General features: G+C 42.6%; 1 protein-coding gene and 1 long non-coding RNA gene across 2 annotated transcripts; both read right to left on the bottom strand.

The window, feature by feature from the left end:
- Positions 1-2,394: 2,394 nt before the first annotated feature.
- On the bottom strand, positions 2,395-4,134 carry LOC308289824 (protein NLRC3-like; the record flags this gene model as incomplete). The annotated part of the gene is made up of 1 exon (XM_080731591.1): positions 2,395-4,134. A coding segment is annotated over one exon (1,740 nt), but the record flags the coding sequence as incomplete, so codon positions are not given.
- On the bottom strand, positions 4,135-15,233 carry LOC308293450. The gene is made up of 4 exons (XR_013962471.1): positions 15,126-15,233; positions 8,036-8,143; positions 4,746-4,843; positions 4,135-4,250 (listed from the first exon to the last, which is right to left on the bottom strand). It is a non-coding gene; the product is annotated as an uncharacterized lncRNA (long non-coding RNA).
- Between the last annotated feature and the right edge of the window lie 1,330 nt (positions 15,234-16,563).

The raw sequence follows: 16,563 nt of genomic DNA, 5'->3' as shown, positions 1-16,563 counted from the left end.
TTTGCCTGGATATTTTACTGCAACAGATTATACACATAAACATGAATCTTCAGCAGGTGTATGACTGTATAAATGGGGTGGGAGGAGGGGATTGTTGGGGCAGACTAGCACAATAGACGTTATGCCATTGGAACATGAAACAAGGGAATCACTGCACTAACCAACATGGACACAGTCCAAGTCTACTCACTGCAGAGACTCCAGTCCAGAGAAGTTCTTCAGTCCAGACACCGGCAACACGTTGAAGTTCAAGTCTAATTCTCTCAAATGAGAAGGATTACATCTGAGAGCTGTGGCCAGAACTTCACAGCTTCTCTCTGACAACCAGCAGTTCATCAGTCTAAATGAGAAATAAAACACACAATGTTTGATTGTCTGCTATAAAATACATTATTCTGAGAACCTGCTTACAACCACCTATTAAAGGACCTGGTCTGGATGGACTGTCTGGGTTTTAGAGTAGAAAACCAGACAGAGTAACATGAACTAAATAACCTTTACTTAATCTCCCAACAGACAGGAAACAGCAACAGGTTGAAAACAGATGATCCAACAAAATGACTGAAAACAGAGTTTATAAAATGGTTAGTTCCAATACTTGATTCTGATTGGCTGGTTTCTGATTAACCCAGTGTCTAAATTACACAATAATCCACACCTTGAATCAGTTTATATCAAACCCAGGTGCGTTATTTCTTTCCACAGTGTTGTGAAGCTGAACTAGAGAAGGGAGCGCTTGATTTTCTCTCAAATCCTGCCGTGCGGGGCTTCTAAGCACCGCCCACACACATAGGACTGTAACTGAGTGCCTCTGGGCGGGGCTTCTAAAAACAATTAATTATTTGAAAACTTTATTAACCATTTACTTCAGATCTGATTTAGATTATTGCAATATACATAAACCAGCTATTTTATCACCTATTATACATTTTTTTTTCTTTCTTTTTTGACACATGTTGAAAACATAAAAAGGGGGCATTCTGCAGATTGAGTTTTTGGTAATAAAGTGTATTTATTACTTTTACCAGTGACAGAGCTGCATTGTGATATTGCCACTTGGATGTTGTTTTACCCTGATACAGACAGACCTGATACAGACAGTCTTTGAGTGGTTTGAGTGAATTTAGTGAACATGTACACACTGTAGTTACTGTACCTCATCATTATCCCAGTCAATGTGTGTTACAATATCAACCTTATTCATGCCACAATATTCATATTATAATCACATGATACATCACTGATGGAAATAATGATTGTAAATTAATCTCACCGTAGAGTCTCCAGTCTACAATGAGGACTTTTCAGTGCAGCACAGAGTAGATCCAGTAGATCCAGGTCCAGTCTGTTGTAACTTAAGTCCAGGTGTCTCAGATGGGATGGATTAGAACTGAGAGCTGAAGACACAACTTCCATGTGTTCCTTCTGGAGCTCAAAACCAAAGCCAACAAGTCTGTAATTAGAGGTGGTCAATCAGACCACGTGCACACACACACACACACACACACACACACACACACACACACACACACACACACACACACACACACACACACACGTCAAGTCCATTTATTTATAAAGCAGATTTAAAAACAACCAGGTTGACCAAAGTGCTGTACATCATGAGAACGCAGTAAAAACAAATACAATACAAAGCAAAAACAATAGAAACATTTGTAAACATTTAAAACCTGGTAAGTACAGCTATAAAAACAATACATTTAAGATATAAAACAATGACAGATAAAAGGCACAGGGAGGGAGGGGTCTAGGGCTCAAATGCTAGGGTGAAGAGGTGTGTTTTAAGTGGGATGGAAGGCTGTTCCAGAGAGCTGGGCCAGCTACAGAAAAAGCTCTGTGGTCCCATCTATGGGTGCCAGTCAAGGCGGGAGAGGGTGGAGTTTGCAACCCCTATGTAAAGGGAGTTGAAGTAATCCAGCCTTGACGAGACAAGGGCATGGATTACTTTGTCTAGGTTGTGGGCCGAAAGAAAATATTTTATGTGTGCTACACACGCACGCACGCACGCACGCACGCACGCACACACACACACACACACACACACACACACACACACACACACACACACACACACACACACACACACACACACACACACACACACACACACACTAACACACACACACACACACACACACACACACACACAGTTTGTATCAATGAAACGTTGAATTTATTCTAGCACTCTCTACCCAATATTCTACCCAGCCCGTGTGTGTGTGTGTGTGTGTGTGTGTGTGTGTGTGCGTGCGTGCGTGCGTGCGTGCGTGCGTGCGTGCGTGCGTGCGCATCACTGTTGATTTAACTATCATGTTTAGTTATAGTGTAGTGGTGTGAAAGTACAGTACATTGTTTCTGTTCTAAGTTTTCTATTCACATGACTACTAACCGAGCCTTTCTGCTGTTCCTCACAGCTGGGATGAGTCTGCGTCGGCCCTCGTCTGATGTGTTGTATTTGTCCAGGTCCAACTCCTCCAGAACATCCTCTGACATCTGCAGCATGGAGGCCAGAGCTGAACACTGGGTTGGAGACAGTGCTGTCTTTGATCTGTCCCCTGACTTCAGGTACTGTTGGATCTCCTGATGCACTGAGTGGTCGTTCATCTCCATCAAACAGTGGAAGATGTTGATACATCTGTCAGGAGAGAAGTGTTGGCTAAAAGGATCTTTCATCTCCTTCAGGTTGTTGATGACTCTCTGGATGCTCTCTGGACTGTACTGTGTCTGACCCAATAGCCCTCCCAACAGACTCTGGTTGGATGGCAGTGAGAGACCATGAAGGAAGCGGAGAAACAGGTCCAGGTGACCATTCTTACTCTCTATGGCTTTACGGTTGGCTGAGTCCAGGAAGTCCTCCAAGGAGTCACTGGGGTAATCACGTCCCCTAAAGTCACGTCCCAGGAATGTCTTCAGTACCCCCATGTTCTTCTGTGTGAAGCAGTGGAACAGGTAGACTGCAGCCAGAAACTCCTGGATGATCAGATGAACAAAGCAGTAGACTGCTCTCTGGAAGAGCACGCCCTCTCTTTTGAAGATCTCTGTGCACACTCCTGAGTACAGCGAGGCGTCTTTCACATCCAGACCACACTCTTCCAGGTCTTCTTGGTAGAACATGATGCTGCCTTTCTCCAGATGTTCAAACGCCAGCCTGCCCAGCTTCAGAAGAACTTCCCTGTCCTTCTCCATGATCTGATGTTGATTCTCTCTCTCTTTTCTGTTTATTTTCTTGTTTCTTTTCTTCCCCTGATGAGGCTCATCATACTTCAGCTCCTTCCTCTTTGTCTGGACCAACAGGAAGTGGCAGCACATGGCAGTCAGGGTCGTGGGCAGCTGTCCTGTCTCGTCTGTCTTCACCATGTCCTCCAGAACGGTAGCGCTGATCCAACAGAAGACTGGGATGTGACACATGATGTGGAGGCTCTTTGACATCTTCATGTGTGAGATGATTCTGCTGGCCAGCTCCTCATCACTGAATCTCTTCCTGAAGTACTCCTCCTTCTGGGGATCTGCGAACCCTCGTACTTCTGTCACCAGGTCAACATATGCAGGAGGGATCTGATTGGCTGCTGCAGGTCTGGTGGTTATCCAGATGAGAGCCAATGGGAGCAGATTACCCTTGATGAGGTTTGTCAACAGCCCATCCACTGATGATGTCAATGTGACATCAGAGATGATGTCATTGTTGAAGTTGAAGGACAACCTACTTTCATCCAAACCATCAAAGATGAAGCCAACCTTCCAGACAGCGAGCTGCTCTGCTGTGACCTTCTTCAACGTTGGATGGAAAACATGGATCAGTGAGAGAAGACTGTGCTGCTCATCTCTGACCAAGTTCAGCTCCCGGAATGAGAAGGGAACCAGGAGAATGACATCTTGATTTTCCAAACCCTTTGCCCAGTCCAGAGCGACCTTACGCACAGAGAAGGTTTTTCCAATGCCAGCGACGCCCTTGGTCAGAACTCTTCTGATTGGTGTCTCTCTGCCAAGGAGGAGGGGCTTAAAGATGTCACAGCAGTTGATTGGTTGGTCATGGAGGGTGTTCTTCTTGGAGAGCGTCTCAAGCTGGTAGACCTCATGTTGGTTATTAACCCCTTCACTCTCTCCCACTGTGATGTAGAGCGCTGTGAAGATGCTGCTGAGGGAGGGCACTTCAGTGACGTCTGTCACACGATCCAGACTGTTCAAAGTGATCTTATAAACCTTTAAATCCTCCTGCACACTGACACTTGCTATGAGAAGACAATGAAGACATTTTAAACATTCAGCTTCATTTATAACTTTACATGCTTACAACGGTTTACACACATTATTAATGTGTTAAATACCAGTAAGACTCCCTAATCGGGAGATAAGCGACCGTTAGGTCGCAGCATGATTTTAGGGCAAAATCTGTAGGAGCAGTGTCCAAAAATGTGTTTGAAAAAATCGGCCTGATGGTGGCGCTATATGGGACAGATCCATGTTGATGACATGAGTGTAGACATAGTGTGTACCGATTTGTGTGATTTTAGGGCAAAATCTGTAGGAGCAGTGTCCAAAAATGTGTTTTGCAAGAAACGGCCTCATGGTGGTGCTAGAAGAGGGCCATGTGTGGGATAATATAGGTATCTATCTGAATTGTTTTAGTCCAGAGTTGATAGATGTACCCTTTTTGACAATGTTTCTTTTTTTATATTTTTATTTTTTTGCTAAATTGTCCAAATTATTTTGCAAAATTGTCTTACTCTGTCCACTGCTGGTCTGAGCGGATGTCTTCAGTCCAGGTGTGGTTGTGAATGTCTCTCCTGAACATCTGGACGTCTGCTCAGTCCTCTTCCTCTGTCTGTGGAGATGAAGAACTTTATTAGGACTATATGCCCCATCCCGGCTGCTCTCCACTGAGGCTACCTCAGTGGGTCAGTGCCAGAATTGATTTTAAGATTTTACTCATGACTTTTAAATGTGTAAATGGCCAGTCTCCCAATTCTATCTCTGACATGATAGAACCCTACAGTCTGTGTTCATCATCAGATCATCATGTTAGAACCCTACAAGTCTGTGTTCAGCATCAGATCATCATGTTAGAACCCTACAGCCTGTGTTCATCATCAGATCATCATGTTAGAACCCTACAGCCTGTGTTCATCATCAGATCATCATGTTAGAACCCTACAGTCTGTGTTCATCATCAGATCATCATGTTAGAACCCTACAAGTCTGTGTTCAGCATCAGATCATCATGTTAGAACCCTACAAGTCTGTGTTCAGCATCAGATCATCATGTTAGAACCCTACAAGCCTGTGTTCATCATCAGATCATCATGTTAGAACCCTACAGTCTGTGTTCAGCATCAGATCATCATGTTAGAACCCTACAAGTCTGTGTTCATCATCAGATCATCACGTTAGAACCCTACAAGCCTGTGTTCATCATCAGATCATCATGTTGGAACCCTACAGTCTGTGTTCAGCATCAGATCATCAGATAAGAGCCTCCTGGAGACTCCCACATCCAGGGGCGTCACAAGGGGGGGGGGGGGTCTGAGTTACCAGGGCCCAAGGTGGAGGGACCTTAATTATGTTATACTTTAGCTATTGAAAAATAGATATACAAGCTCACAGCGTGGCACCGAGTGCCACGCTGTGAGCTTGTATATCTGCTATTTTTGAAAAAGTTGTGAACATGTGTGCAAATCTTTGAATATATGTATTTTTAAGCGAACATTTGAACTAAAATGTTGCTTTGTTTGCTAAATATTTTTAGATGGGGGTCCATACATATCATCTTGTGGGTCCTTCACATGAAACAGATTGAGCACCACTGACATATTCAAAGACTTGCACACATTTTCAAGATTTTTCAAAAATAGAAGATCTACAAGCTTGCAGTGCTCGGTGCCACACTTTGAGCTTGTATATCTGCTATGTCTCAATAGTTAAAGCACAAAATAACGTGTAATAAGGCGTTCCCAGTCTAAATGGGTTAAACCCCTCCCCTGAAGAACATTCATGGGGGGCCCACAGTGAATGCTTGAACCCAGGGCCCAGGATTTGGTGCAACACCCCTGCTCACAGCACAGCTTGTCTCAAAGGGTGGCCGGGCTTTCACAGTCTGGGCCCCTCAGCTGTGGAACTCCCTACCTGTTGACCTACGACGTGCGAATTCAGTGTCATCTTTCAAAGCCCTTTTAAAAACCCACCTCTATGTTCAAACCTTTTCTTAAATTATACCTGCCATTTTTTATATATATATATATATCTGCATGTGTCTATTTTAAAATGTGTGCCTACTTTTTATTCACTGATCGTTTGTTGTAGATTGTCAATAAATACATATCATGTTGTTCTTTTACCCTGCTCTGTAAAGCACTTTGTGATGTCTGGAAATATGCTTTATGAATCATTATCATAATCATTCTTCACTGATGGATGGATGTTTATGTACTGTTTGGTGTTGGTATAAATATACAATAACAGGGTCCACTCTGTCATGTCCTTATATTATTGTGCACTTTTTGTTTGACTGGTTTAGACATTTATCTTTTTGTTTATTGGTCTGTAACTGTAAGTTCTAACAATCTAACAACATCCTATAATCTCCAGACATTTAAACCCTGTTTGTTCTTTTCATTGCTTATTGTTGGAATTCTGCCCAATTCTTGACCTTTTGTGTTTTTGGACAGTAGAGAAGTATGAACAATAAGACGCTTAGCTCTCTCAGTAATAAATAACACTGATCATCCTCTGTATCAATAACTATATCAATAACACTGATCATCCTCTGTATCTCTACTTCCACCTCATACCATCAGGGTGAAGATACAGAACCCTGAAGTCTCAAAAGGTTTGGTTTATCAGGAGTTTTGTTTCCTCAGCCATCACTGCACTAAACAATCTGCTTCGCCCCCGTCGATAGGATGGTTTTCTGTGCACAGTGGAGACCTGATGATCTCTTTGTGTTGTGTTATATGTAGTCCGGGAGCCGTGGGGGTGAACGTGGATTCGCCTGTAAAAGTTTTTTTCTCAACAGATGATGACCAGTGATATCCAGTGAGCATTTTTTATTATTAACCCTCTAAGGCCCGCATTAAGAAATACTTGAAATAAAAAATTGAAAAAAATCAGATGGTGTTGTAGGAGTCCTATTAAGAGGAAAATGTAATGTTTTTTTCAAAAAAATGTTTTTGTAAGATTTTATAGCCATAAATCAAAAATCATAAATCATGCTCTAATTTACATATGGGGGATATTTTTCACAATAATAACATATGTACATGTTCTAGACATTCTAATGATCACCAAAAAAAATAGTACAGGCATTTTACTTATGTTTTTGTGAGGAATAGCTTCCATGAAAAAGTGAGATGTTGTTCGTCAAAACTCTGGAATGTCAGCGGGTGTGCCGGGTGTGAATGTCAGCCCCTGTGGGGGGTATTTATATGCAAATATTGTGGCCAATGGCATTGTAATACTAAACAATAGAATCCAATGGTGGTGTTTAGGTGGTAGGGGGAGCTAAAATAAAATGATTTAAACCTTTTTTTGGATAAAATACAAACGTTGTAATATTACAACCGTGGGCCTTAGAGGGTTAATAATAAAAAAATGCTCAATGGATATCACTGGTCATCATCTTGAATCCTTAAGAGGTGACCCCAAGCTACAAGAATCAGTTGAGAAAAAAACTTTTACAGGCGAATCCACGTTCAGCCAAAAATCACCATTTGGCTCCCGGACTAATGGTTATGTGTTGTTATTTAGTTTGAACAGACTTATGAAGACAAATTTCGCTTCAGGGACAATAAAGATAATTTGTATTATCACTATTATAAAGTAGTAGTTACTGTGGTCACAGCAGTAACTTTATTTATTTATTCAGAGATGTCTTCATCTACAAGCTCGCAACGTCGCAGGAAGCAGCGCATTTTGAGCTTGTAGATGGGTTGGGCCGGGCTCACTTTTTGTATGCCCAATCTAAGCTCTCGTCACTTTGTCATGTTATAGTGTTATATATTGTATAGGAGGATTGACATACTGTGTGTGTGGAGGTCCAGGTTCATCACTGAAGTTAAGAGGTATTCCCATAGACCGGTCACTCTTCATAGACACACAGCTGGGTGTTGGAGACTCTGCTCTGTGACTTCTGAAATCATACAATGTTTATACAATCTATTAGTAGGGGTGCAGCGATTAATTGTAATCAAATTGATAATTAAATTAGTTGCCAACTAATTTAGTAATCGTAATCGAATCAGCAAATAATCACTTGAATTATCTGGAATTCTTAATGGCAAGCTGGCAGGCACTTCACCACTGAATACTTTATAGTACGGGGCGGCTACACGAAAGACTAAAAAAAGAGAAGGATACACAAGACTAAGACAAAAAAAGAGAAGAATAAGAAAGAAAAAAAAGGAGGAGGAGGATAAAGATACCAAAAGGAGAGAGAAGAAAGGGTGGATGAGGTACAATGTGTCTCAGAAAAGAAAAAGTAACAAGGAGGTGGCAAATGGGCGGCTAGATAAAGTTATTAGGCCTGCCTCCGACTTTAAGTCGACGCACAGGATTCCAGAAGTGTATCGCTTATTCTTGTATCAAACTGGTACTCGAAACGTAAATGGGGGCAGCTGTGAAAAAAAGAAAAGAATAAAAAAGAAAAAAAGGAGGAGGAGGATAAAGATACCAAAAGGAGAGAGAAGAAAGGGTGGATGAGGTACAATGTGCGGTATCCTCCTTGTCAAGCTTGACGTTGGGCATTTGGACCTATACATGGAGAAATGGAGCGAACCTGTTTTGCCTAAACATGGAGATGTGGAGAACACTGTATATGGAGACAGTCCTTCATGTCATATGGGACTACCGTCATAGACAGTAGCCATTGTTAGGCCGGAGTCTATGACTGTCTGTAAAGGAAGTGATGTCACATGACATACTTTTTATGCCCATATATGAGTCATTCTGTACCACATCTCCATGTTTAGGCAAATTCCACACAGAAAGGCCCTATCGCCCACACCCTACGTGTCTCCTAGGGTTGATACCCTCACAAAAACATGAACAAACTCCCCCCAGAATGACAACAACTAGAATCGTCAGAGAAACGCTGTGGTTGGCCAGATGGTCAAGAATTGGCGTGACCTCGCCGAGGTCGCATGTCACCCTGAGGTCGCATATCACCCTCAGGTGTCTTACTAGTAGTATACCTTGAACAAAATCATCATATAAAAAGCTTTATACCTTTTATACAAAGTAGAACTGTTTTGCAGTTAACAGAAAAAAAGGAAAAAAGCACAAAAAAAGCCTGAATTGTTAGCCACACCCCTTTAAATTGATGTTTCAGCGATACAGGTCTGGGTGCGCTCTCATTGAAGCTGTTTTCCTCGTTTGGAAATTTGTCTGGCGAATCAGTGTCGCTTCAACTCGATGATCTCGGGGCTTGTGAGCAGCGAGGGTGGGGTTTTCACAGAACTCATGTGCGATTCCAAGGCCGGATTTACACTGCTGATCTTTTGGCCCGACTTTTCACACTGCATTTGCAAGTGACACAGATCTGATCTGTGCGTTCTGACTGATTTTAACAGCGTCAGCCCAAAGCGGCCCTGCAGCGACGCATCTGCTTTGGTTACCGTGGTAACGACATAGGCATCATGACGTTACGTCACTATGTCGACGCTAGTTGATTACGTTCAGGAAATGCGGAAAAACTGAGTCCATCCTCTTTGGATCAAATCATTACCTCAAAAAAGTCGATAACTTCACAATCAAAGTGGGTGACAAGGTCATAACACGAAAAAACGAAATCTCTTACTTAGGATGTATCCTTGAAGCTAATCTTTCCAGTGAAAAGATGACTTCTAAAGTAATAAATAAAATCAACCAACAAACTTGTTTCCTACAGAGGATCGCCCCAATGGTCAATTTCAACACACTGAAGACCATAGCTGGTGCAATAATCCAGCCCCTCTTTGACTACGGAGTCCACGTATGGTATCGTGACGCCCCACAAGCCCTGAAAACTAAATTCCAAACAGCCCAAAATAAACTAATTAGGGTCCTGCTTAACCTTCCCTATCAGACTCACCTCAACGCTACTCACCAGTTAAGAGTGGGGTGGCTCAGAGTAGATGACAGAGTACAGCAACTTGCAATGGGCCTGGTGTACAAGATACACTACACCACTATGATACCCAAGTACCTGTCAAAATACTTTATAAACGTTAAGGATGTCCATAATTACAACACCAGAGGCAGCGCCACAGATCACTTTCAACCCAGAGTCAAAACCAACAAAGGGTCAAACTCTTTTTTCTGCTATACCACCAAAATGTGGAAAGCCTTACCGAAGGCCATAAAGGAGTGTGGATCACTAGCATCCTTTAAAATTGCCCTGAAAAACCACTTACAGGCAGCAGCCGTTCGCAACTGGTAAAAAAACGAACCTAGCCCAACCCTACCCTCCCCTGCCCCTTCTTTGTATATTCTTACTGTTTGTTTAGACTTACTGTTTTTTTTTTGTCTTTACATATCTACTGCATAGTACTGTATTCTATTCGTCTGTCATTCAATGTTATATGAGATACTTTAATGGTTTCCTGTGGAAATAAGCTTAGTCTTTTCATGGATCTCCTTTTAGTAGACCTTGTACCAGTGAACTGTACCGTCATGAAACTGTACCTTTTCCTATGCAAACTTCTAATAAAGTCTTCAATCAATCAATCAATCAAAGACCTTAGTAAACACACGTTACAATTGTTCTTCTCTCTTCTTTTCTTTACTCTTCTGTTTCGTTCTTCTCTCTGGTTTTGTCTATTTAGCTCACATGTTCTCTCCCTTCTCTCTTGTTTTTCTCATTTGCTCAACACGCTGTAATCAAATAGTAAACACTCGCGCTCTGTAATGACGTCATTACAGTGGAGCTCCGCTCGCCCGGGTCGCGCAGCAAGTGACGTTTGGCCAGTTTGATGTGACTTGCATGTGACTTGCATATAACTCTATGGGGTGGATGTGGTAACTGCTTTCAGACTGAGACAGGATCGGATTTGAAACCACCTCTGGATGTGTTTTTTTCAAAATCAGATTCCATGTGACCTGCATGTGACCTGTCTGGATTTATACTATTTTAAAAAAATCGGATTTCACTTTTGATGTGACACAGAACTGATTCAGGCTAGATTTCAGTGGCAGTGTAAAGCCGGCCTAAGTAACCCAGCGCCGCCGCCAGACCGTACCGTGCATTCCCAAACATAAACATCACGTTGCCTGCCGTGGTAACATGCGATCTTATCGATCTCGCTATGAAACATCAGTAGCAGACATGTTTTGCTGTTTGATTACTAGTTTGTAGCGCTCCTATTCTGCCTGTTTCTTTGGTTAGCAAGTATTAAGCAACAGGCTAGCCACTAGTAGCCAGCCACATAACAACACTACTTCATTGCTACTGTTGTGATGGGTCAGGTGGTGAACCAATCACAAAAGACTGCCTCTTTGGCAACACCCATCCCAGAAACAACATTAAAGTTAAGTGTGTGTCACAGTAAACATTCGACAATAACAATGAATATTACTTTATATTTCTTTACATGTCATACATGGTGACTGTGATGCCTACACAGATGCAATTCACCCTTTGTCAAGTCCCGCCCATTGTCCTGCCCCTCTCCACACCCATTGGTTGCTGTGTCTTGGTGGGACATTCAGTGGGACATTCCATCCACTGCCATGTTAATTCAGTTGCTTCATATTGTTATTCTGTGTGCTCAATTCTAATTTCAAACTTTGTTTCAGTCAATTGGAGCTGCTCAGTGGCAGCATAGTGAATCAGCATGTTTTTAAATGTTTTTATTTCTCCAAAAATAATGTTTTAGCTAATTCAACATAAAAAAGGCGAACCAGGACTGGACAAGGCAGATAGAGCCTGCTGGTTGCCGGTTGGTCAGTCAGGGACCAACCAAACAAAGGGTTGAATTGATTGAATGTGCTATTCATAATAAAATGTAAGCTACTTAATACTTTGTTAAAAGTAAAAGCCTGTAATTCAAAATGTATTGAGTAAAGGTATTAGTGTTGGCATTAGAATGTACTTCAAGTGCCTAAAGTAACTTTTTTAAATAGCAGATCCACAAGCTCACAACGTGTCACATGGTGGCACGCTGTGAGCTTGTAAATCCATTTTACGTGTCACCAAAAAGCAGTAGGTACTCTGCCTTCACCCGATGACACCTCCAAAAGAACTACATGGCCAAATACCATATCTGCTTCCTCCTCAAGCAGAACCGCCCACTTCTGCAAAGCATTGTGGGAAATGTATTATTTTTTTGGAAGAGACTTTGACACACACAGAACTTTGAAACAACTTTGACTGAACTGGCTGAAAGACTGCACTCAGACTGGAACGCACTAAGTTGTGTGAGAGTTGTGTGGGGAGGCGGGGGGCAGAGACAGCACAATTCATTCCGGATGGAAGTCTAGTGCAGGGGTCCTCAATTAGGCGGACCACGGTCCATGTTGGACCACGAGGCACCGCCGACCGGACCCAGGACGAATTATAGTAAAAAAAAAAGAAAAACAAGTGGAAAAACATCTCCACGTTTTTGTTTCCACTTCTCGTATTCATTCACTTTCATTGCACGCGCTGAGTGTGAGAGAGAGAGAGAGAGACACAACGACGCGCTGATTGGCTGTGATGCCGGGCAACAAAGTATTATGGGCTGTCATGTCTTTGACAACGATGCGCTGATAGGCTATTGCTACAGACCGCAGAAGTTTTCGGAGCAGCAGCAACAGCAGTAGCTTCAGCCATAGAGTTATAATAAGAAGCTTCAGCCACCAACAATGCAACTAGTTATAAATCAGTGGGGTTTCATTCACGCAAAACATCATCAACGTTAATACGTTTGCAGGATTGTAATCTTATTTCCAGAGTTTGTCGCGACGTGCCACGGCCCGACGGCCCGTGACGGCTGCTTCTCTTTCTGCATGGATGTTGTTCTCCCATGGTTCTCCCCACCGGGGGAAATGAATGCTGTGTGGCAGCGCGCCGCATCCAGTTGGGGTTATCGTGCGGCACTTAACGTGCGTCGATACCACGATGCGACACTGCGCAGCCATCCGCGTTCAGTGTCTCCCCTGTCTCTGACGCGCGACACCTTGTTTTCATATCGATATTCACGTTGCGACACAAGCATAAATTATTCGAAGATTATCCCAGAGCACTAGCGCAAAATATCTCTGCTCCATTGAACATTCTGTTCTCCCTGCTTTAATGGGTTGTTTCTCTTCAATCAAGTAAGGCCCGCAAATGATTTTGGAGGAGTCCCCAGCCCAGATGACAGTGAAGTCATAATTTAAGGACCCTTTTAATAAAGAAAGAAACGGGAAAAGACCATTACTGCATGAAGCCTGGTGGGCGAGGTTATTACTGTATCAACAAACTACTACAACTAAAAAAATAAACACACATCAGCCATTGTAAAAAAATAAATAAGAAAGGGATCCCTAATTATGTAAGATGAACAATAATGAGGGCAAGTGGCCATGACTGAGGGCAAGTAGAACATGACCTGTACTTTCCAGACGGACAAGTGCCTCTGAGACCATGGTGTCAACCCCTGGTTGGTACTTTTTTGTATCTTAGCCTACTATTTAAGATTGACCGACATAATAAAAATAAGCGAATATAAATATATTAAAAAAATAATGATATAGGGTAATAATAATAATAATAATAATAATAATAATAGCTGTGATTTATATAGCGCTTTTCTTAGTACTCAAAGACGCTTTACAATACTAATTGTTTGTGTGTGCGTGTATGTACGGCAGATAAAAACAACAACTTTATTAGGAAACAAAACTAGGATAAGATAAGAAGATACAGTAGAAAACAATAAAACAAAAGTATGGTCCGAGATCAGCTGGGGAAGGCAGTTTTGAATAGGTGAGTTTTCAGAGCGGTTTTGAAGGAGGGGAGGGAGGGTGCGTCTCTGACGCATTTAGGGAGTTCGTTCCAGAGGGTGGGGGGCGGCCACTGAGAACGCCCTGTCCCCCCAGGTTCGGCGCTTGGCCTTTGGTACCTCGAGGAGTCCAGCCTCACTGGACCTGAGCGACCGGGTGGGGACATAAGGCTGGAGGAGATCGGAGAGGTATGGGGGGGCCAGGTTGTGCAGTGCTTTGTAGGTGGTGAGGAGTATTTTGAAATTGATCCGTTGTTTCATATATATATATATATATATATATATATATATATATATATATATATATATATATATATATATATATATATATATATATTTATATATTAATTGTTTTATTTTTTTCCCCGGACCCAGGCCTGTTTCAAAAAAAATATTTGTGGACCTTCAAGATTTGTATTTGAGGACCCCTGGTCTAGTGGTTTGAAGTCTAGTGCGTGTTGTGTGCTTGTTGGATGGTGCTCTGTGCAACCACAGGACTCTCACTAGACTTCAAACCACTAGACTTCCATCCGGAATGCATTGCGCTGTCTCTGCCCCCCGCCTCCCCCACACAACTCTCACTCAACTTAGTGCCTGACTGTCTGTGGGAAGCCTTAAGGCCTCTCCATACTTCGACCGAAATGTTCGGTGAGTTGTGTTTTCCGACGTGCAAAATTCCGGACTCTCGTTCGGTCCAATGCTTTTCAGAAGTCCCGAGGGATATAATTTTATGGTAGAAAAGGACCTTTTGACCGAAAACGGCAGTTTCGGTCGAAGTATGGAGAGGCCTTAAGACATTCCTATCTATTTCCTCATCTATATTTGCTGTGTGTGTGTGTGTGTGTGTGTGTGTGTGTGTGTGTGTGTGTGTGTGTGTGTGTGTGTGTGTGTGTGTGTGTGTGTGTGTGTGTGTGTGTGCGCGCGTGCGTGTGTGCGTGCGTGTGCGTGTGTGTGTGCCACTTTGTCATGTCCTTGAGCAAGACTCTGAACCCCTTTGGTGCCTTTAATGGTTTCCTCCGCAATCGGTGTATGAATATGATGTACAATAAAGCACCTTGGATTAAGGTGCTATATAAAAGCACCATTTACATTTTTTGCCATTTCAATTAGCATGAGATCACTTTGTCATTTTATGGTGTTGTATATTGTATGTATAAGAGAGGAGAGACATACTGTGTGTGTGGAGGTCCAGGTTCATCACTGAAGAGAGGACCTTGTCCTTTAGACCAGTCACTCTTCATAGACACACAGCTGGGTGTTGGAGACTCTGCTCTGTGACTTCTGGAATCATACAATGTTTATACATTTTATTAGCATGAGAGAGTAGAACTGTTTTGGGATCCTCAATGTTGAAACAGCAGCAAAAAAGAAAAAAGCAATAGAAAAAGTTTAAAGCAGTTTGTTGCATAGACAGACAGACATCCCAATCTATTTCCTCATCTATATTTTCTGTGCGTGTGCGCGTGCGTGCGTGCGTGCGTGCGTGTGTGCGTGCGTGCGTGCGTGCGTGTGTGTGTGTGTGTGTGTGTCACTTTCAGAGTTTAGAATTTCAGCCCGAGCCAGACGGGACACGACGGGTCGGCGCAGGCTGGGCCAGGCTCAATTGGTCACGTATATGACAGGCTTTGGTTTGGGTCGGGCTTTTATAAACCGGTAGGCAAGCACAGTGAGGTATCATGATGTCTCTGTGACTGTGTAAGCTGCACGCTCATAACTCTATGGCTGCACCGCTGCGCTGTTGCACAACTTGACAGTTGAGTGTGTGTGAGTGTGCTGTGTGTGGCTGGCTGCTGTGGTGTGTGCATGCATGCGCTGGTCGAGCAGAGCAGAGCAGAGCAGAGCGGAGGACATTGTTGAAACAGTCCACAGACACTTTTGTATCCTAATAATCATAATAGACCTTGTGTGAAAGTTGTAGCTATAATAGCCTGTACGCCTGCTGACTGATTTAGCGGTGGCCGTCAGCTTTTTGATTGATTGAAGAATTTAAAGACAGTTGGAAAAGGACTGTTCTTAACAAATCACCAAATTCGAAAAAAGGCTGCTGCAGCAATTAAGCTTGTTTATAATGTGGGGCTGCGGCTGTGTTGGTCTCTATGGTCAATTATGTATCGGCTTTGGGTCGGTCCCGGGCTTACGTTCTGTCGGGCTGGGTTGGGCCGGGCTCACTTTTTTAGGCCCAATCTAAGCTCTCGTCACTTAATCATGTTATAGTGTTATATATTGTATAGGAGGATTGACATACTGTGTGTGTGGAGGTCCAGGTTCATCACTGAAGTTAAGAGGTATTCCCATAGACCGGTCACTCTTCATAGACACACAGCTGGGTGTTGGAGACTCTGCTCTGTGACTTCTGAAATCATACAATGTTTATACAATCTATTAGTAGGGGTGAAACGATTAATTGTAATCAAATTGATAATTAAATTAGTTGCCAACTAATTTAGTAATCGTAATCGAATCAGCAAATAATCACTTGAATTATCTGGAATTCTTATTGGCAAGCTGGCAGGCACTTCACCACTGAATACTTTATAGTATACCTTGAACAAAATCATCATATAAAAAGCATTATACCTTATATTCAAATTAGAACTGTTTTGCGCTCCGC

The sequence above is a fragment of the Nannobrachium achirus genome (assembly GCF_963921795.1).
Source record: "Nannobrachium achirus genome assembly, chromosome: 1".
NCBI classification, from domain to species: domain Eukaryota; kingdom Metazoa; phylum Chordata; class Actinopteri; order Myctophiformes; family Myctophidae; genus Nannobrachium; species Nannobrachium achirus.
The sequence above is the reverse complement of the archived record's forward strand: the minus strand, read 5'-3'. Positions and strand labels throughout refer to the sequence as shown.